We start from the raw sequence: 21,313 nt of genomic DNA, 5'->3' as shown, positions 1-21,313 counted from the left end.
GATTAGAGATGTCCGATAATATCGGACTGCCGATATTATCGGCCGATAAATGCTTTAAAATGTAATATCGGAAATTATCGGTATCAGTTTCAATTTTTTTTATTTATGACCGTGGTACACGGACGTAGGGAGAAGTACAGAGCAGTTGCGTCTCCCAGTCATACTTTGCCAACCCTCCCGATTTTCCCGGGAGACTCCCAAATTTCAGTGCCCCTCCCGAAAATCTCCCGGGGCAACCATTCTCCCGAATTTCTCCAGATTTCCACCCAGACAACAATATTCGGGGGCGTGCCTTAAAGGCACTGCATTCGCGTGCCAGCCCAGTCACATAATATCTACGGCTTTTCACACACACAAGTGAATGCAAGGCGTACTTGGTCAACAGCCATACAGGTCACACTGAGGGTAGCCGTATAAACAACTTTAACACTGTTACAAATATGCGCCACACTGTGAACCCACACCAAACAAGAATGACAAACACATTTCGGGAGAACATCGGCACCGTGACACAACATAAACACAACGGAACAAATACCCAGAACCCCTTGCAGCACTAACTCTTCCGGGACGCTACAATATACACCCGCCCCCCGCCCCCCACCTCAACCTCCTCATGCTCTCTCAGGGAGAGCATGTCCCAAATTCCAAGCTGCTGTTTTGAGGCATGTTAAAAAAAATAATGCACTTTGTGACTTCAATAATAAATATGGCAGTGCCATGTTGGCATTTTTTTCCATAACTTGAGTTGATTTATTTTGGAAAACCTTGTTACATTGTTTAATGCATCCAGCGGGGCATCACAACAAAATTAGGCATAATAATGTGTTAATTCCACGACTCTATATATCGGTATCGGTTGATATCGGAATCAGTAATTAAGAGTTGGACAATATCGGAATATCGGCAAAAAAGCCATTATCGGACATCTCTACTAATAACCCACACAACATAGCAGTAGCTGCTGGGTGAAATATGCAATACCAGTGACTACCACAAACTCCACAGTATGATTTGTCACGTTGTGCTTCACAGTGTACGTGTGTGTGCAATCAATGCATATTATGAATAGGAATGATGTATAAGCACCTGCGATACAGCAAGGTGATTAGTGCAGAGGTTAAATATTATACAAAAAAATCCAACAACAAACAACGACAAGCTGATACCAGAGTAAGGAGAGATGTTTGAAAGGAAAAAAATAAACGGGCGTGGGTTCATCAGACTCCAATGTCAGTAAATACGATGGAAGAAGATGAAGAATAATTCAATTACAGCAAAATGCGTCATCAGCGGAGGAGGAGGTTGCTCTCAGAAACCACAGGTCATCGTCTTTGAATGTGCTCATTGTGTTTAATGTCTGCCTTTATTAAGACACAAATAGACATAAACAGCTAAAATCAATCAATGTTTATTTATATAGCCCTAAATCACAAGTTTCTCGAAGGGCTGCACAAGCCACAGCGACATCCTCGGTACAGAGCCCACATACGGGCAAGGAAAAACTCACCCCAGCGGGACGTCAATGTGAATGACTATGAGAAACCTTGGAGAGGACCGCATATGTGGGTAACCCCCACCGAAAGCAATGGATGTCGAGTGGGTCTGACATAATATTGTGGAAGTCCAGTCCAAAAATGAAAAATGAAGTATTAAGATTAGGGCTGTCAAGTGATACATTTTTTTTATATTAGAGTAATCACACTAATTCTGTGATTAATCATAGGTTATAATTTGCCTGCTTATAGAACATTGTCTCTTTAAAAAAAATACCCTAACATAGACAGTACAGGCCAAAAGTTTGGACACACCTTCTCCTCATTCAATGCCTTTTCATGACTATTTACATTGTTGTCACTGAAGGCATCAAAACTATGAATGAAGACATGTGGAGTTATGTACTTAACAAAAAAAAAAAAAGGTGACATAACTGAAAACATGTTTTATATTCTAGTTTCTTCAAAATAGCCACCCTTTGTTCTGATTACTGCTTTGCACACTCCATGAGCTACAAGATGTAGTCACCTGAAATGTTTTTTACTTCACAGGTGTGCTTGAAGTTCATCCACCACTCCATCCCATTTTAATTTTTTTTTGTTCATGATCGCTCATATATTTGCCTCCAGGCCTTTCCAAAGATGCCCAAATCTGCACTGATTCAGGTAAGTAAGCAGTGGCCCAATGGGGCTTTCAGACTCGGATGTGCCTCGAGGTCCCGTGATTGCAACCCAGCGATAGCTTCAATGTGGAGGCAACTTGTTGTTTCCATCCTAATGGTACTTAAAGCTGCAGACCACTTTAGACAGCCCAAAGTACTCCTTGGCCTGGAAAATATCAAAAAATTGGCTTTATATAATAATAATAATAATAATAATAATAATAATAATAATAAACTTTATTGTCTCCGATGAGAAATTTGTCTTGGACATCAAGACACAGCGTTTTACATACATACATACATACATACATACATATATACATACTGTATTTTTCGGAGTATAAGTCGCACCGGCCGAAAATGCATAATAAAGAAGGAAAAAAACATATATAAGTCGCACTGGAGTATAAGTCGCATTTTTTGGGGAAATGTATTTGATAAAACCCAACACCAAGAATAGACATTTGAAAGGCAATTTAAAATAAATAAAGAATAGTGAACAACAGACTGTATAAGTGTACGTTATATGAGGCATAAATAACCAACTGAGAACGTGCCTGGTATGTTAACGTAACATATTATGGTAAGAGTCATTCAAATAACTATAACATATAGAACATGCTATAAGTTTAACAAACAATCTGTCACTCCTAATCGCTAAATCCCATGAAATCTTATTCGTCTAGTCTCTTACGTGAATGAGCTAAATAATATTATTTGATATTTTACGGTAATGTGTTAATAATTTCACACATAAGTCGCTCCTGAGTATAAGTCGCACCCCCGGCCAAACTATGAAAAAAAACTGCGACTTATAGTCCGAAAAATACGGTACATATATACATACATATATATATATACATACATATATACATACATACATAGATACATATATACATACATACATACTGTACATACATATATACATGCATACATACATATATACATGCATACATGCATACATACATGCATATATACATACATACATACATATATACATGCATACATACATGCATACATACATGCATACATGCATACATACATGCATACATACATGCATATATACATACATACATACATACATATATACATGCATACATACATATATACATGCATACATACATATATACATGCATACATGCATATATAAATACATATATACATGCATATATACATGTATACATATATACATGCATACATACATACATACATATACATACATGCATACATACATACATATATACATGCATACATACATATATACATGCATACATGCATACATACATGCATATATACAGACATACATACATATATACATGCATACATAGATATATACATGCATGCATACATATATACATGCATATATACATGTATACATACATATATACATGTATACATGCATATATACATGTATACATATATACATGCATACATACATATATATACATGCATACATACATATATACACATGCATACATACATATATACATGCATACATACATACATATATACATGCATACATACATATATACATGCATACATACATATATGCATGCATACATACATGCATACATGCATATATACATACATGCATATATACATATATACATACATACATACATACATATACACATACAGTATATACATGCATACATACATACATACATGCATACAAACATGCATACATACATACATACATACATACATACAGTTCATCCGACAATACAGTGACAACAGTGAACAGTGCTCAGGTATATCAGTTGGTTATGAGATCACACATTGCACACCTCCCGTATTGCACTATCAAATTATTGCACTCCTTATTATTGCATGCGGTTATTACAGTAGTTTCCAGTTATTAAGTGCTTTGATTGCCAGTAGGACAAAGGAAGATCTATACCTGTTGAGTTTGTATGTTGCTGTTCTGTACCGTTTACCATTTGGCATCAACACAAATGTATATAATATTTCCAGACCTTTTGTGGGCCATGTGAATGATGCGGCCTTGATTTTGTCATCCAACCCTACTTTGCAAACCATACGCGCTATTATAATGGAGAATCCTATATAAGACGGTATTGTTGTGCAACAAAGCCCTGCTACAGGATGCGTTAATGCCATAATATTATTTCTATGCTTTCTTTCTGTATATTCCTTTGAATATCCAAACAGCATTAAAGCACATTCAGCCTGCAATCCGCGGATTTGTCTGCATCTCCTTTATGGATGTGCCTTCAAGCCACACGTGGGTGGTCGGGGTGACAAGTACGGCGTCATTAGGACGCGTGTCGCCCTTGAGCAAAGCCGAGCGGAGCGTCCCAGTAATAACACCACATGCATCGCTGAGCACCTTTCACAGTCAGTCCTCCATTTGTTTTGCCGCCACGCGTTCCGGCCCACTGTATAGGCCAGGGGTCGGCAACCCAAAATGTTGAAAGAGCCATATTGGACCAAAAATACAAAAACAAATCTGTCTGGAGCCGCAAAAAATTAAAAGCCATATTACATGTGTCATGAGATATACATTTAATTAAGAGGACTTAAAGGAAACTAAATGAGCTCAAATATAGCAACAAATGAGGCATAATGATGCAATATGTACATATAGCTAGCCTAAATAGCATGTTAGCATCGATTAGCTTGCAGTCATGCAGTGACCAAATATGCCCGATTAGCACTCCACACAAGTCAATAACATCAACAAAACTCACCTTTGTGCATTAATGCACACCGTTAAAAGTGTGGTGGACAAAATGAGACAGAAAAAGGAGTGGCATAAAACACGTCCTAGATGGTCGGAGAAAGTTGTAAACAAACTAAGGTGAGTTCAAGGACCGCCAAAATTAGTAGGACAAAACGGCGCTTGCCAAATACTTGATATCAGTGAAGCATGTTTAATATAAACAGTGTGATTTTTAACAATTAGGGAGGTTTGTGTCATGTTTGTCCTCATACAGAAACCATATTAAAACTTTTTTTTTTTCCCGCTCATCTTTTTCCATTTTTCATACATTTTTGAAAAAGCTCCAGAGAGCCACTAGGGCGGCGCTAAAGAGCCGCATGCGGCTCTAGAGCCGCGGGTTGCCGACCCCTGGCCTAGTCTATAAAATCCACTACACCTCCCTGATACCGAAGTACATGTCAAACTACTTCCTTAACGTAAATGACCGCCATAACCACAACACCAGGGGGAGCTCCACTAACCACGTTAAACCCAGATTCCGATCTAACAAAGGTCTTAACTCATTCTCCTTCTATGCCACATCAATATGGAATGCACTCCCAACAGGTGTAAAAGAAAGTTCAGCTCTATCCTCCTTCAAAACCGCAATAAAAGTTCACCTCCAGGCAGCTACAACCCTAAACTAACACCCTCCCCGGATTGCTAATAATCAAATGCTAATAATCACATGTAAACAATCAAATGCAGATACTTTTTCTTATGCCTTTTGATCTCTCTCTCTCTCTCTCTCTCTCTCTATGTCCACTACTTGCTGTCCATATCCTACTACCCCCCGCCCCCCCTCCACACCCCTGATTGTAAATACTGTAAATAATTGAATGTGATTATCTTGTGTGATGACTGTATTATGATGATAGTATATATGATAGTATATATCTGTATCATGAATCAATTTAAGTGGACCCCGACTTAAACAAGTTGAAAAACTTATTCTGGTGTTACCATTTAGTGGTCAATTGTACGGAATATGTACTTCACTGTGCAACCTACTAATAAAAGTCTCAATCAATCAATCAATCAATCTACAAAATGTGCAGGCAGCACACCCCTTCCCCTTCCAGCTGTCCTGGATGAACTAAAAAATGTTTTTCCAATCATTTTGGAACTTGCAAGCGTACTTCATCTTCTTACTCGTCGTCGCCATGTCTCTTCTTCCTTCTTCTGCTTCGTCTCTGTTATGTTTTTGGACATTACTACTTGCCGTGGTTTTGAAGCAATGCATGATGGGAATCCGGATGTTGTGTGTCAGTGTATTAACGTGCCGGCTGGAATAAACACACGCTGAGAAATAGCTCCGTGCCTGCCTACTTTATGGGTTATAGATAAAGCTATGGATAACGGAGACATATATAATAGTCTCCTTTTCAGGTGAGAGAGGACGCTAAAGGCAGTGCCGTTAAGGCACGCCCCCAATATTGTCGTCCGGGTGGAAATCGGGAGAAATTCGGGAGAATGGTTGCCCCGGGAGATTTTCGGGAGGGGCAATGAAATTCGGGAGTCTTCCTGGAAAATCGGGAGGGTTGGCAAGTATGGGAACATGCTCTATCAGTATGATATTTGTAACTCTGCTTCCAAAAGCTGAATTTATTTCGAACGTGCATACGTTTACGATACGATTCATCCCGTTTCCAGTTTCTCATTATTCAGCATATACGAAAAGGAGTAGGAAGAAGATGAGCTTAATTAATCCTACCCCTTTTTGTTTTCAGAGCAATTTCTAACACATTTGTTTGTACTCAATCTCTAACACAACAGAGTTTTGAGTGTCGTAATATGTATATTAGCCTTGCTTGAGGTTATTTTCCTGGTCTCAAACTGAGCCACCCCCTGGTTTTTTGATTGATTGATTGAAACTTTTATTAGTAGATTGCACAGTACAGTACATATTCCGTACAATTAACCACTAAATGGTAACACCCGAATTGTCACGACGTTGACTGTGGGGGGTTTGTTTTCCCGAGATGCAAGAGAAGTTGGAGCGGACATGGCGTGAAGGTAGATACATGATTTATTTTTACACTAATAAAAGAACAAACAAAAGGCGCGCACAAGGCGGAGACACAAACTTGACTAAGAAAACAAAAACTAGCACTTGGGCAAAAACTATGGACATGAAACAAAACACTTACTGTGACATGGCATGAAGAGAGCAGAAGTAGTATTAGAGCAGAGCATGAATAATGTCAATGTCGCCAGGACGACCAACTGAAAATGACAGGCTTAAATAGTATTGACATGATTAACACCAGGTGCGTGAGTCCAAAATGTGAAACAGGTGAAATTAATAAGTTGTCATGGAAACAAAACAAACAAGAGTGCACAAACAGGAACTAAAAAGAGTCCAAAACCCAAACAGAACACAGCCAAAACAAAAACATGATCAACAGACATGACACGAATAAGTTTTTCAACTTGTTCAAGTCCACATTAATCAATTCATGGTAGAGTTTAGTTTGGAGTTTAGTTGGGACCTGCATTTTTTTTCTCCTCCTCCTCACCCCGTGTTTGACATTTTTTCCCCACCTTTACGGGGCGCCGCCCTTGTGGCGACACATCAGTGTTCCTCTGCGGCCCGGGGGCCATTTGCGGCCCGCAGCTAATTGTTTACCGGCCCGCCACACATTCTGAAAATGCTATTGCAAAAAATAAAAATGAACATTAAAATAAGTGGAATAAGGTGAAATCTAACGAGAAAAAGTTGCAATGTTGACACAAAGCTGCCATACAGGCTGGTTTTTTTTTTTCCGTTTGTCTTTCTTTCTTTTTCTTTTTTTTGCCACTGCTCAAAAAAAAAAATAATGACAAAAAATCCATGTTATAATTAATTATTTTCAAAGCTCCATTTAGTTCAAATTTTTCACTTTAAAATGTTTTATGTGGTAAATATTGCATATATTGTGTAGTTGCCATATAAAAACAAAGTTGTCTTTGACAAGAGCATAAAACAAACAAAATAATAGTTCAAATGTAAAATGGACAGATATATCTGAAGTAGATCTCGTAACTTAAGTCAGTGTTTTTCAACCACTGTGCCGCGGCACACTGGTGTGCCGTGAGATACAGTCTGGTGTGCCGTGGGAGATTATCTAATTTCACCTATTTGGGGTATACATTTTTTTGCAAACCAGTAATTATAGTCTGCAAATGATGTGTTGTTGTTGAGTGTCGGCAGAGTAACCGTGTAATACTCTTCCATATCAGTAGGTGGCAGCAGGTAGCTAATCGTGATCACAATTTTTCAGATGACAGTGGGAGGCAGTGTGCAGGTAAAAAGGTGGCAAATGCTTAAACTTCTATTCACACATTTAAAAAAACACTTTAAGACTAATGTCTTGAAAAAATATATCACTCTTGAATCAACACAATAGTTAATACTGTGATCAATGTTAATTCAAATACTAAATGTGGGTTATAAATAATAATGGAAGTACAATTGTTTGTATATAGTATATAAATTGGTACAAAGGTTTAACATGTCTACAAGGATATTTCACATGCCTTTACTGTGTATATAATTGAACTGTGTTTATGTTATGTATAATGTGTATTTATAATATGTTGTACAAAGGACATTTGATAATTTTCGGAAGTTTATTTTGTACTTGACATTGTTTATAGGGTTAGGCGCAATAAGTGTTCAACTTCAGCCTAAACCCTTTCGGTCTGCAACATTTTCATTTTCAATTTATGAATGTACAACTGTTTGTTTATTTTGTTGACGATTGACCGAAGAATAATAAAGTTGAAAAATAAACAAAAGGTGAGTGCCCCTAAAAAAAAGGCATTGAAGCTTAGGGAAGGCTATGCAGAACGAAACTACAACTGAACTGGCGACAAAGTGAAGAAAAACAGAATGCTGGACGACAGCAAAGACTTACAGCGTGTGGAGTAGACGGCGTCCACAAAGTACATCCGAACATGACAATCAACAATGTCCCCACAAAGAAGGATACAAACAACTGCAATATTCTTGATTGCTAAAACAAAGCAGGTGCGGGGAATATCGCTTAAAGGAAGACATGAAACTGCTACAGGAAAATACCAACAAAACAGGAAAAGCCACCAAAATAGGAGCGCAAGACAAGAACTAAAACACTACACATAAGAAAACAGCAAAAAAGTCCAAATAAGTCAGGGTGTGATGTGACGGGTGGTGACAGTACACCTACTTTGAGACAAGAGCTATAGTGTTGCATGCTTAGTTATGCTTTAAAATCATATCCCACGACTTTTTATTGTCAATATTGAGTTTCATATTTTAATGATTTCTGCTGGTGGTGTGCCTTTGGATTTTTTCAATGAAAAAAATGTGCCTCGGCTCAAAAAAGGTTGAAAAACACTGACTTAAGTGATGAAAGTAAAAAAAACAAAAACTAATGAAAATGTATCATTTTATGAGTGGGGCACCTTTTGGATCCCAAATACACTACCGTTCAAAAGTTTGGGGTCACATTGAAATGTCCTTATTTTTGAAGGAAAAGCACTGTACTTTTCAATGAAGATAACTTTAAACTAGTCTTAACTTTAAAGAAATACACTCTATACATTGCTAATGTGGTAAATGACTATTCTAGCTGCAAATGTCTGGTTTTTGGTGCAATATCTACATAGGTGTATAGAGGCCCATTTCCAGCAACTATCACTCCAGTGTTCTAATGGTACAATGTGTTTTCTAATTGGCTCAGAAGGCTAATTGATGATTAGAAAACCCTTGCGCAATCATGTTCACACATCTGAAAACAGTTTAGCTCGTTACAGAAGCTACAAAACTGACCTTCCTTTGAGCAGATTGAGTTTCTGGAGCATCACATTTGTGGGGTCAATTAAACGCTCAAAATGGCCAGAAAAAGAGAACTTTCATCTGAAACTCGACAGTCTATTCTTGTTCTTAGAAATGAAGGCTATTCCACAAAATTCTTTGGGTGACCCCAAACTTTTGAATGGTAGTGTATATTTAGTGGTATTTTATTTATCTTTTCACTGTGATGACTCAAAAATATTAAATAATCAAAATCAATGGTGTCCTGCATTATTGATCTTTTAGGGCTCTAATTACTAAATACTGCATATTTCAGTTTTACTATAAAAAACAAAGTTGTTTTTGACAGAAAAGCCATAAAACCTTTTTTTTTTTTAAGTTGATATAGAAATTTACTGTAAGCGTTAAATAAAAAATAATAATACAAATTAGACTTATTTTTAACATTTTAATAACAGACCCATTATGGTCCCCGGCAGGGCCGGCCCGTGGCATAGGCCGTATAGGCAAATGCTAAGGGCACCGTCCATCAGGGGGCGCCACGCCAATGCCACAAATGTTGGAGGAAAAAAATAAAAAAGTTGGTACTATTATTTCTAAATGCATAAAATAATCCCACGTTAATTAAAATGCAAAGTAAAGCCTATTTAATAGAAATATTATTTGTTACAACATTACGCCCCCGCACGGTGCGCCCCCTCCCTTCCCGTATCATGACTCTTTTTGGACGTCACCACATAAAAAAATCAACACAAGATGTCAAAACGGCCAAAACTGTCAGGTGCCCAGGGAAGAAAAAATAGAAAAGAAGAGGAGGAGAAACGAGAAAAAGACAGAGGGTAGCAGGTAGGTAATGTTAGCCTACATTAAATTATTTGTATGTTACAGAATGTGATAGTAACCTTTAGCATTAAGCTAATGTTACATGATTCGACAATTCCTAATCAATAAATAGCTAGTTCTGTTTTAATGTCGGGTTAATATTGTGGAGGGGGCTAAATTGTTATGGAAAATAATAATGTAACGTTAGGTAATTACAGTACTCCCTGGTGTACAGTAATTTGTAAGTCATTCTAGTTAATGCAATATTAAAAAGCACAAATAGAGAACTCTGTTGGATCCCCTTTTTTTGTAATATAGTTGTTAAAGTCATACTGGTTTGATATCTTGTTTTGTGCAGTGCCTTATTTATATTGTATTTTTAATTTATTTTATGCAACTTGTTGACACGTTTTATTTTGTGTTTATGTATGTAAAAAATATTGTATTTCATATATTAATTTTTTATTTTTTGTATTCATTTATTTATCCATAGTTTTTTTTATCTTGTTAACAATTCTGATTGTTAATTGGCTATCTTTAAGTAAAAAAAAAGGTCAAAGACAAAGCTATTCGGTTTCTTGTGAGTATATACACTTCACTGCCGATGTGGGAGGGCGCCACCTAAAATCTTGCCTAGGGCGCCAGATTTGTTAGGGCCGGGCCTGGTCCCCGGGACCCCTAAAGGTAAAATAAACACAAAAAATCCATATATTTTGTTATGGTTTGAAATGAAAAATATCAAAATGGCCCCCACATGCTTTAATTTTTCCGTTTGCGGCCCTCAATGGAAAAATTTTGGACACCCCTGGTCTACCCTGTGTGATGTTTGTCTAATCTTGAACGGGTTTGGACCGAAAATGTGTCAGGACTGGGTCTATGGCGTGGTTTGTTCTCCCAGAAGGCAATGAAAAATTGGCGCGTGCAAGACGTGAATTTAAATACATTTTTAATTCTAACTCAAAAAAAGTACAAACAAAAGGCGCTCACAGCGGAGGTAAAAAACTTGACTATGACAAAACAAAAGGCGCGCACAATGGCGGAGAACTATGAACATTAAACAAACAAAAACTTACGTGACAAGGAACTGTGAACATGGCATGAATGTATGATGTCGCCAGGATGAACAACAGAAACAGAAAAGCCTATATAGTGACATGACAATGTGAAAACGTGAGACAGGTGTGTGTGAGTCCAAACGTGGAACAGGTGAAACTAATGAGTAACCATGGAAACAACAAAACCAGGAAGTGAAACCAGGAACTAAAGAAGTGTCCAAAAAACAAAACAGCACATGGCCAAACAAAAACATGAACACAGACATGACAGAACCCCCCCCTTACGGACAGATCCCAGATGTCCAAAAACAAAAAACAGGATCAAGAGTCATGGGAGGGGGGGAGGGGGACATGGCGGTGGGTCGCCAGACCAGGTGTCCCCGAATCCACCGGGGCAGAGTCAGGTGGCGGCGGCGGGTAGACCGCCGCTGAACCTGACGAGGTGGGCGACCTGGGAATGGCCACATTCGTGGCGGACGAGGAGGTCGGCGCACCTGGCGTGGCGGACGCCCATGGAAAGGCCACATCCTTGGACGACGAGGAGGTGGGCGCGTTGTCGTGGCAGGCGGCGAAGCTTGGCGTGGTGCGTCAGGCGGCGAAGCTTGGCGTGGTGCGTCAGGCGGCGAAGCTTGGCGTGGCGGGTCTTGACGAGGGTCTTGGTCTTGGCATGGGTCTTGGTCTTGGTCTTGGCGAGGGTCTGGGTCTTGGTCTTGGACTTGGCGTGGTTGGTCTTGGTCTTGGACTCGGCGTGGTTGGTCTTGGTCTTGGCGTAGTTGGTCTTGGACTTGGTCTTGGTGTGGCTGTGCTTGGACTTGGTCTTGGTTTGGGTCACTTGGCGGGTCTTGGTCTTGGTCACTTGGCGGGTCTTGGTCTTGGTCACTTGGCGGGTCTTGGTCTTGGTCACTTGGCGGGTCTTGGTCTTGGCTTTGGTCTTGGCGTGGGACAGCCACGGGCGGCACTTGGCGGCGTGGGGCAGCCACGGGCGGCACTTGGCGGCGTGGGGCAGCCACGGGCGGCACTTGGCGGCGTGGGGCTGCGACTGGCGGCACTTGGCGGCGTGGGGCTGCGACTGGCGGCGCTTGGCGTCGTGAAGCTGCGACTGGCGGCGCTTGGCGTCGTGAAGCTGCGACTGGCGGCGCTTGGCGTGGAGCAGGTACTGGCGGCGCTTGGCGTGGAGCAGGTACTGGCGGCGCTTGGCGTGGAGCAGGTACTGGTGGCGCTTGGCGTGGAGCAGGTACTGGTGGCGCTTGGCGTGGAGCAGGTACTGGTGGCGCTTGGCGTGGAGCAGGTACTGGTGGCGCTTGGCGTGGAGCAGGTACTGGTGGCGCTTGGCGTGGAGCAGGTACTGGTGGCGCTTGGCGTGGAACAGGTACTGGTGGCGCTTGGCGTGGAGCAGGTACTGGTGGCGCTTGGCGTGGAGCAGGTACTGGTGGCGCTTGGCGTGGAGCAGGTACTGGTGGCGCTTGGCGTGGAGCAGGTACTGGTGGCGCTTGGCGTGGAGCTGGGCGTGGAGCAGGTGGATCTTGGCATGGTCGAAAAACTGGTGGTGGCGGCCGTGCTGGTGGCTGTGGCTTGGCAGGTCGAAAGACAGGTGGTGGGGGTCGTGCTGGAGGCTGTGGCTTGGCAGGTCGAAAGACAGGTGGTTGTGGTCGTGCTGGTGGCTGTGGCTTGGCAGGTCGAAAGACAGGTGGTGGGGGTCGTGCTGGTGGCTGTGGCTTGGCAGGTCGAAAGACAGGTGGTGGGGGTCGTGCTGGAGGCTGTGTCTTGGCGTGACGAAAGACTGGTGGTGGGGGTCGTGCTGGTGGCTGTGGCTTGGCAGGTCGAAAGACAGGTGGTTGTGGTCGTGCTGGAGGCTGTGGCTTGGCGTGACGATGCTGAGCCACCCCAACTGAACAATTCCCAGCCCTAGCCCCCCCCTCAAGGAGCGGATCCCAGACGCGCTCCCCGCGGTCTGGAACCGTCTTTTGGGGTAGGCGGAGGGGGTTCAGGAGGAGGGCAGAATCCTCCCCTCTAAATTGTCCAAAAGGTCTTTCGTTCCCCCCCACCTGGGCTTTTGTGGGTGAAAAAAAAATTTCTGACTTGGGCGTGGCATGAGTCCTGGGGGGCGGGGCATGAAAATTGGGTGACTGTGATTGACAGGATCTGATTTCTAAAAACATGTCTTGGTAATATTTAATCATGGATTTAGAGTCTTTGGTTGGATGTGGCTGACAAGAAAAAGAGTTCAGGGGAAAAAAATCCATGACGTCACCCACTGGCAGCGGCGTGACGTCGTCCTGGGGAAGCCGGGCTGGCTGCAGCTCGTTTCCGCCCGGAGGGGAAGGAGCTTGCGGGAACGATGCGTCCTTTCCACTGCTTGTGGAAGCCCTCCCTGACGTCCTTCGTCGGGAGCGGCGCTTCCGGGACTGCGGTGACGCAGCGCCATCCTCGGACCAAATGGAGTCTCTGTACTCCACGGAGGAGTAGCGCAGCGTTTCCTTCTCCATGGCGTGGAGGACCTCCCACGCTGCCTCGTCCAAAACGCCCAATTTTCTTGCGGGAGAACTTTTATGCTGGCGACATCCTGTCAGGACTGGGTCTATGGCGTGGTTTGTTCTCCCAGAAGGCAATGAAAAATTGGCGCGTGCAAGACGTGAATTTAAATACATTTTTAATTCTAACTCAAAAAAAGTACAAACAAAAGGCGCTCACAGCGGAGGTAAAAAACTTGACTATGACAAAACAAAAGGCGCGCACAATGGCGGAGAACTATGAACATTAAACAAACAAAAACTTACGTGACAAGGAACTGTGAACATGGCATGAATGTATGATGTCGCCAGGATGAACAACAGAAACAGAAAAGCCTATATAGTGACATGACAATGTGAAAACGTGAGACAGGTGTGTGTGAGTCCAAACGTGGAACAGGTGAAACTAATGAGTAACCATGGAAACAACAAAACCAGGAAGTGAAACCAGGAACTAAAGAAGTGTCCAAAAAACAAAACAGCACATGGCCAAACAAAAACATGAACACAGACATGACAAAATGTAATTTCGTTGAGCTTTTTCAGTGCAATGACAACAAAGTTCCATTCCATTAAACAGAAACACTTGCCAAAGAACTGCGGAAGAATGCGTTTCAAAGAAGAAGAAAAACCCCGGACGGAGTAGATTCATTCAATTTGACGTGTTCTCAGAGCGATGTGGTTGGTAGTAGCAAAAAGCCTTCTTCAAGCACGTCAGACAAAACAACTTTAAAGATATTTGCGTGACATTTGGAGCTCTCCTGCAAGAGGAGGAAGCAGATGGCAATTTGATCTCATTCAATCAGTCTGCTCTTCACCGCCACACTTGAGGTCCGACTTCAACAGCAGTGACACATCACTTAATCCGGCCGTTCATTGGTTCAACACCAGCTTGTCATCAACACGGGGCCACTTGTTGGGGAAAGGCGAACGACTCGACTCCCTGGATACGTGCCCGCTTACGCATTCACAGCTGAGGTGCCCTCGAGCGAGTGGCCTAACGACGACAACTGCTCTCCTAGTGCAGGAAAGTCCCCCAATTCTTCAACGTGTTACTAATACGTGGTGTGGGTTAAATTATAGGCTAGTCCGTTTCCTGAGCGTGATCCAAGACAACAGCAAACACCCTTGTGGAGGGAGAGATGTTGTCAGCGCTGCCTGCAGGAGCAAAGGTCACCGCCTCTGTCCATGGTGCTGAGGACAGAGCACAAGCAGACGGGGGCGTGGCAGTGCTGACGGCGAGACACAGCTGGCAGGTGATCCGATTTCACAGGTGGTACGTGTTAATCTAATCATCTGCTGTCTTTAACAGTAAGCGGCCGGGAGCAGGAAGAGAGAGAGGATACGGACGTGGGATTGCGAGGAAGCAACTTCCACATCGGGCGCCAGATGTGGAAGTTGCTACCTCGCAGTCCCACTGTCAGACACGGCACAGGAGCCCAGCGTGCAGGTTTTAATAATCACAAGGTTTTAAATAAAGTTCTCTCTCCGGCAGGACGCGACTTTTCAGCCACGTCCGTATCCTCTCTCTCTTCCTGCTCCCGGCCGCTTACTGTTAAAGACAGCAGATGATTAGATTAACACGTACCACCTGTGAAATCTAATCACCTGCCTGCTGTGTCTCGCCGTCAGCACTGCCACGCCCCCGTCTGATGGTGCTCTGTCCTCAGCACCATGGACAGAGGCGGTGACCTTTGCTCCTGCAGGCAGCGCTGACAACATCTCCCTCCATAACTCTAAACTCGGGCAGTCCTTGCTGCTGACACATTATTCTTGTTTTTTAAGGCAAGTATTTTTTTTACCTTTATAATAGTAATTGATTTACATGGCACTGACCTACACCAAACATTCACACACCAGCGGACTGGAGGCTAGGCGGGTGACTCGGATGGCAGTAGCCGGATTTGTACCAGGAACCTTCCAGTTTCTCAACGACCGCGCTACCATCTGAGCCACAACTTCAACGTGTGACATTTTTGCTGCATGCTTAGAATGGGCAAAAGCAATGAAAGACATTAAAATATTTAAATCAGGATAGACTCAAAAATGGCATTTCCAGTGTTTTTTAATCTGATATGTTTTGTTGTTAAGAAGGTGAAGTGAATTAATTAACTCATATTATGTTCTACATATGGTGAATGTTTATATTCAACTTGGAGAAAGCAAACCACCAGGTTTAAGTAAATAATGGTTGAGCCCATAATAAATTAAGGAGCCCGAGTTGGACATTCACATGTGGACTGAGTTAACTCTCTCACAAGAAGAGGTAATAAATTCAGACTTCGGAATGCAAAGGTGATAGCTCTATCCTGGAAGAGAGACTCCTTGTCTATCTTCACGTCAACTTTTAAGTTATAACGACAACACTTTAGTATGGGGAACATGTTCTAAGTAACAAAGACTTAATTTAGAGTTATTTGGACACTAGGGGAACATGTTCTAAGTAACAAAGACTTCATTTAGAGTTATTTGGACACTAGGGGAACATATTCTAAGTAACAAAGACTTCATTTAGAGTTATTTGGACATTAGGGGAACATATTCTAAGTAACAACGACTTAGTTTAGAGTTATTTGGACACTAGGGGAACATATTCTAAGTAACAAAGACTTAATTTAGAGTTATTTGGACACTAGGGGAACATATTCTAAGTAACAAAGACTTAATTTAGAGTTATTTGGACACTAGGGGAACATATTCTAAGTAACGACGACTTAGTTTAGAGTTATATGGACACTAGGGGAACATATTCTAAGTAACAAAGACTTAATTTAGAGTTATTTGGACACTAGGGGAACATATTCTAAGTAACAAAGACTTAATTTAGAGTTATTTGGACACAAGGGGAACATATTCTAAGTAACAAAGACTTAATTTAAAGTTATTTGGACACTAGGGGGAACATATTCTAAGTAACAAAGACTTAATTTGGAGTTATTTGGACACTAGGGGAACATATTCTAAGTAACAAGGACTTCATTTAGAGTTATTTGGACACTAGGGGAACATATTCTAAGTAACAAAGACTTAATTTAGAGTTATTTGGACACTAGGGGAACATATTCTAAGTAACAAAGACTTCATTTAGAGTTATTTGGACACTAGGGGAACATATTCTAAGTAACGACGACTTAGTTTAGAGTTATATGGACACTAGGGGAACATATTCTAAGTAACAAAGACTTAATTTAAAGTTATTTGGACACTAGGGGAACATATTCTAAGTAACAAAGACTTAATTTAGAGTTTTTTGGACACTAGGGGAACATATTCTAAGTAACAAAGACTTAATTTAGAGTTATTTGGACACTAGGGGAACATATTCTAAGTAACAAAGACTTAATTTAGAGTTATTTGGACACGAGGGGAACATATTCTAAGTAACGACGACTTAGTTTAGAGTTATATGGACACTAGGGGAACATATTCTAAGTAAGAAAGACTTAATTTAAAGTTATTTGGACACTAGGGGAACATATTCTAAGTAACAAAGACTTAATTTAGAGTTATTTGGACACTAGGGGAACATATTCTAAGTAACAAAGACTTAATTTAGAGTTATTTGGACACTAGGGGAACATATTCTAACTAACAAAGACTTAATTTAGAGTTATTTGGACACTACGGGAACATATTTTAAGTAACAAAGACTTAATTTAGAGTTATTTGGACACTAGGGGAACATATTTTAAGTAACAAAGACTTAATTTAGAGTTATTTGGACACTAGGGGAACATATTCTAAGTAACAAAGACTTAATTTAGAGTTATTTGGACACTAGGGGAACATATTCTAAGTAACAAAGACTTAATTTAGAGTTATTTGGTTAGGGTTAGGGTTAGTAATGGTGAAAATGTTCCCCATACTAAAGTGTTACCGGCTTACTGGTTGTATAATAAGGCCATGCAGAATAAGGCTTTAATAAGTACCTAATAATGACTAATTAGGAGCCAATATGTTACTAATTTGCATGCAGTCCTGTATAATGACGCCCGCTTGTAATAAAGCAACTTTTCGTTCAGCACACTGCTTTTGTCGCCCTTTTGCTCGGGAGGGGGTGATAAGACCAGAAATAAACATCAAAGGAATTTATCTCCTGACATAGGGATGTCCAGATCAATGTTCCCTCTAATTTTTCAATCGTGTGAGCAAACGCAAAAACTCCCTGAGCATTCAGTGGAGCCCATGTGAGCAACATCAGACGTGCACACTGTGGCTACACCAGCAGCACACCTGTCCCAACCCTGACTACATAACAAGTTCAATCTCCATCCATTCGTCCATTTTCTACCGCTTGTCCCTTTCGGGGTCGCGGGGGGAGTCATTTCCATTTCTAATATAAGTGTTTAGGCCCACTTACAATGACAATAACAAAAAATACTGTTTTTCATGAACTGTGTACTTGTATTGTTTGTCTGGGTGGAGGTCCTGCTTTGGAAATAATTTGTACCCCTTTCAGACATTGCATTTAGTTCCCATTAAAACATTCACATGTTGCACAATGAGATGTAAGCAGGGGATCATGTGTACATTCCTGCAACTTCCTGTTTGTAAAAAATATATTTTTATTAGTATTTATTTAATATACTAACAGCATTTCATGATTAAGATTTATAAATGAAGATTCCTAATAAATGACACTAGAATAAGCACACATTTGATTGGTAAATCATAGAGTAACAACCTGGAATTACACTTTATGTGGTGTTGGAGTTGTCCGACTTTTTGTGTGGCTGTAAACGCATCACTGGCTAAGTGCCATATGTGCATGTGTTGGCGCAAGTGAGAAAGAGCGAGTGGCTGCTGTTGATATAACAAAGTTGCTTTTGGTCTGGTTTGTACTGCAGAAAATGACCACTTTTGCTAGATATCATTTTTTTTTACTAATGTTTTGGTGATGTGTTTATGGCCGACAATAAAGAGTTTTGCTCAGTAAAGCGATCGATGGAATTCATGTCCTCAAAGCGTCTCGACAGACGTTACAATATTGGAACAATGATGACGAAAACTGTTTTCTCTGTCGTGTCCGTGTGTCGAAAATTGTTATGCGCTTATTTTTTTATTTGATTTTGTGCGTGGCATAGATTTACCGTGCGCAGAGGACGCTTGAGCAGTGCGCAATTGCACAGGCGCGCACCTTAGAGGGAACGTTGGTCCAGATCAACATTTTTTCCCTCCGATCCCGATGCGATTTTTTTGAGGGCCTTAGATCTCATCCGATTTCCCGCCTGCAGAACCCAGCGGAGCCCGAATGACAGAAATCTCGTTGTTGTTTACAGTGTTAAAAAGTGTTAAGCATGTCATTTGTATATTAATATAACGCTGATGAATCTTATTCTTCCCAGGTAGCGACTCTCACTACTTGAACAAGATGCCACCTTACAACTGCTCTGCTAATGTAACCAGTCTGGACAGCAACAGCAGCCAAGTCCAAGTGCAGGACTCCTGTGTGACGATGGACACCTTTCTGGAGAATTACCTGGGACCCCGTCGGTCACCCGTGTTCCTTCCCGTCTTCATCATTTACCTGATCATCTTTTTGGTAGGCGTGTTGGGCAACGTACTGACTTGCACCGTCATCGCTCGCAACAAAGTGATGTGGACGCCGACCAACTACTACCTGTTCAGCCTGGCGGCGTCGGACCTGCTGGTGCTGCTGCTCGGCATGCCGCTGGAGCTCTACGAGCTGTGGCAGAACTACCCCTTCCTCCTCGGGAAAGGAGGCTGCTACTTTAAGACTTTCCTGTTCGAGACGGTCTGCTTCGCGTCCATCCTCAACGTGACGGCGCTGAGCGTGGAACGCTACATCGCCGTGGTGCACCCGCTGCGCGCAAAGTACGTGGTGACGCGCACGCACGCCAAGAGGGTCATCCTCACAGTGTGGGGCGTGTCGGTGTTGAGTTCTCTCCCCAACACGAGCCTGCACGGGATCTCCTACCTGAGCTGTACGTCCTGCAGTCATGGCGAGCCTCAGAGTATCGAGATCCCGGACTCGGCCATCTGCACGCTGGTGAAGCCGCAATTGATCTACAACCTGATTATCCAAGTGACCACCTTGCTTTTTTTCATCCTGCCCATGCTGACCATAAGTGCTCTGTACACGCTCATTGGGCTGCGGCTAAAACGGGAACGGATGCACCAGGCACTGGAAGCGAAGGCGGGCGCGAGTCGGAACAGCTTCTGCAACAGCCGCACCCAACAACAAAAGGCTCGACGACGGCAGGTCACCAAAATGTTGTGTAAGTATCGCCCGATTATGTCGGGTTTTCTATTGAAAGTTGTGAATCGTCGATATTAGAGATGTCCGATAATGGCTTTTTTGCCGATATTCCGATATTGTCCAACTCTTAATTACCGATTCTGATATCAACCGATACCGATATATACAGTCGTGGAATTAACACATTATTATGCCTAATTGTGTTGTGATGCCCCGCTGGATGCATTAAACAATGTAACAAGGTTTTCCAAAATAAATCAACTCAAGTTATGGAAAAAAATGCCAACATGGCACTGCCATATTTATTATTGAAGTCACAAAGTGCATTATTTTTTTTAACATGCCTCAAAACAGCAGCTTGGAATTTGGGACATGAGCATGAGGAGGTTGAGGTGGGCGGGGTTGGGGGGAGGGGGGAGGGGGGGCAGGGTTGAGGTTTTAGGGGGTAGCGGGGGGTGTATATTGTAGCGTCCCGGAAGAGTTAGTGCTGCAAGGGGTTCTGGGTATGTGTTCTGTTGTGTTACGGTGTGGATGTTCTCCCGAAATGTGTTTGTCATTCTTGTTTGGTGTGGGTTCACAGTGTGGCGCATATTTGTAACAGTGTTAAAGTTGTTTATACGTCCACCCTCAGTGTGACCTGTATGGCTGTTGACCAAGTATGCGTTGCATTCACTTGTGTGTGTGAAAAGCCGTAGATATTATGTGATTGGGCCGGCACGCAAAGGCAGTGCCTTTAAGGTGTATTGGCGCTCTGTACTCCTCCCTACGTCCGTGTACCACTCCGTACAGCGGCGTTTTAAAAAGTCATACATTTTACTTTTTGAAACCGATACTGATAGTTTCCGATATTACATTTTAAAGCATTTATCAGCCGATAATATCGGACTGCCGATATTATCGGCTGATAAATGCTTTAAACATCTCTAGTCGATATAGTATCCATGAAACATTGTGGGAAGGCGGGGGGGCGTTAACTAAGTAAGATCTGGATCAAAAATGTTGTTAAAATTGCGCCTCATCATTTTCCAAGTGATGCTTGAGTTTTA

At 41.9% G+C, this 21,313-nt stretch overlaps 2 protein-coding genes across 2 annotated transcripts in view; one reads left to right on the top strand and one right to left on the bottom strand.

Moving 5' to 3' along the window:
- Nucleotides 1-21,313, bottom strand: part of dynlt2b (dynein light chain Tctex-type 2B) — a 74,511-nt gene that overhangs the window by 6,098 nt on the left and 47,100 nt on the right. The window lies entirely within an intron of this gene.
- nmur1a (neuromedin U receptor 1a) overlaps nt 1-21,313 on the top strand; it is a 42,799-nt gene that overhangs the window by 6,205 nt on the left and 15,281 nt on the right. The window contains exons 2-3 of the mRNA XM_062028022.1: nt 2,049-2,162; nt 19,393-20,286. Of these exons, the coding sequence (XP_061884006.1) occupies nt 19,419-20,286 (868 nt within the window). The 5' untranslated portion in view covers nt 2,049-2,162; nt 19,393-19,418. The remainder of the gene's footprint in view (nt 1-2,048; nt 2,163-19,392; nt 20,287-21,313) is intronic.

Source organism: Entelurus aequoreus, linkage group LG19 (genome assembly GCF_033978785.1).
Source record: "Entelurus aequoreus isolate RoL-2023_Sb linkage group LG19, RoL_Eaeq_v1.1, whole genome shotgun sequence".
Classification (NCBI taxonomy): domain Eukaryota; kingdom Metazoa; phylum Chordata; class Actinopteri; order Syngnathiformes; family Syngnathidae; genus Entelurus; species Entelurus aequoreus.
Note: the sequence above shows the minus strand (reverse complement) of the source record. Positions and strands in the feature narration are given on the sequence as shown.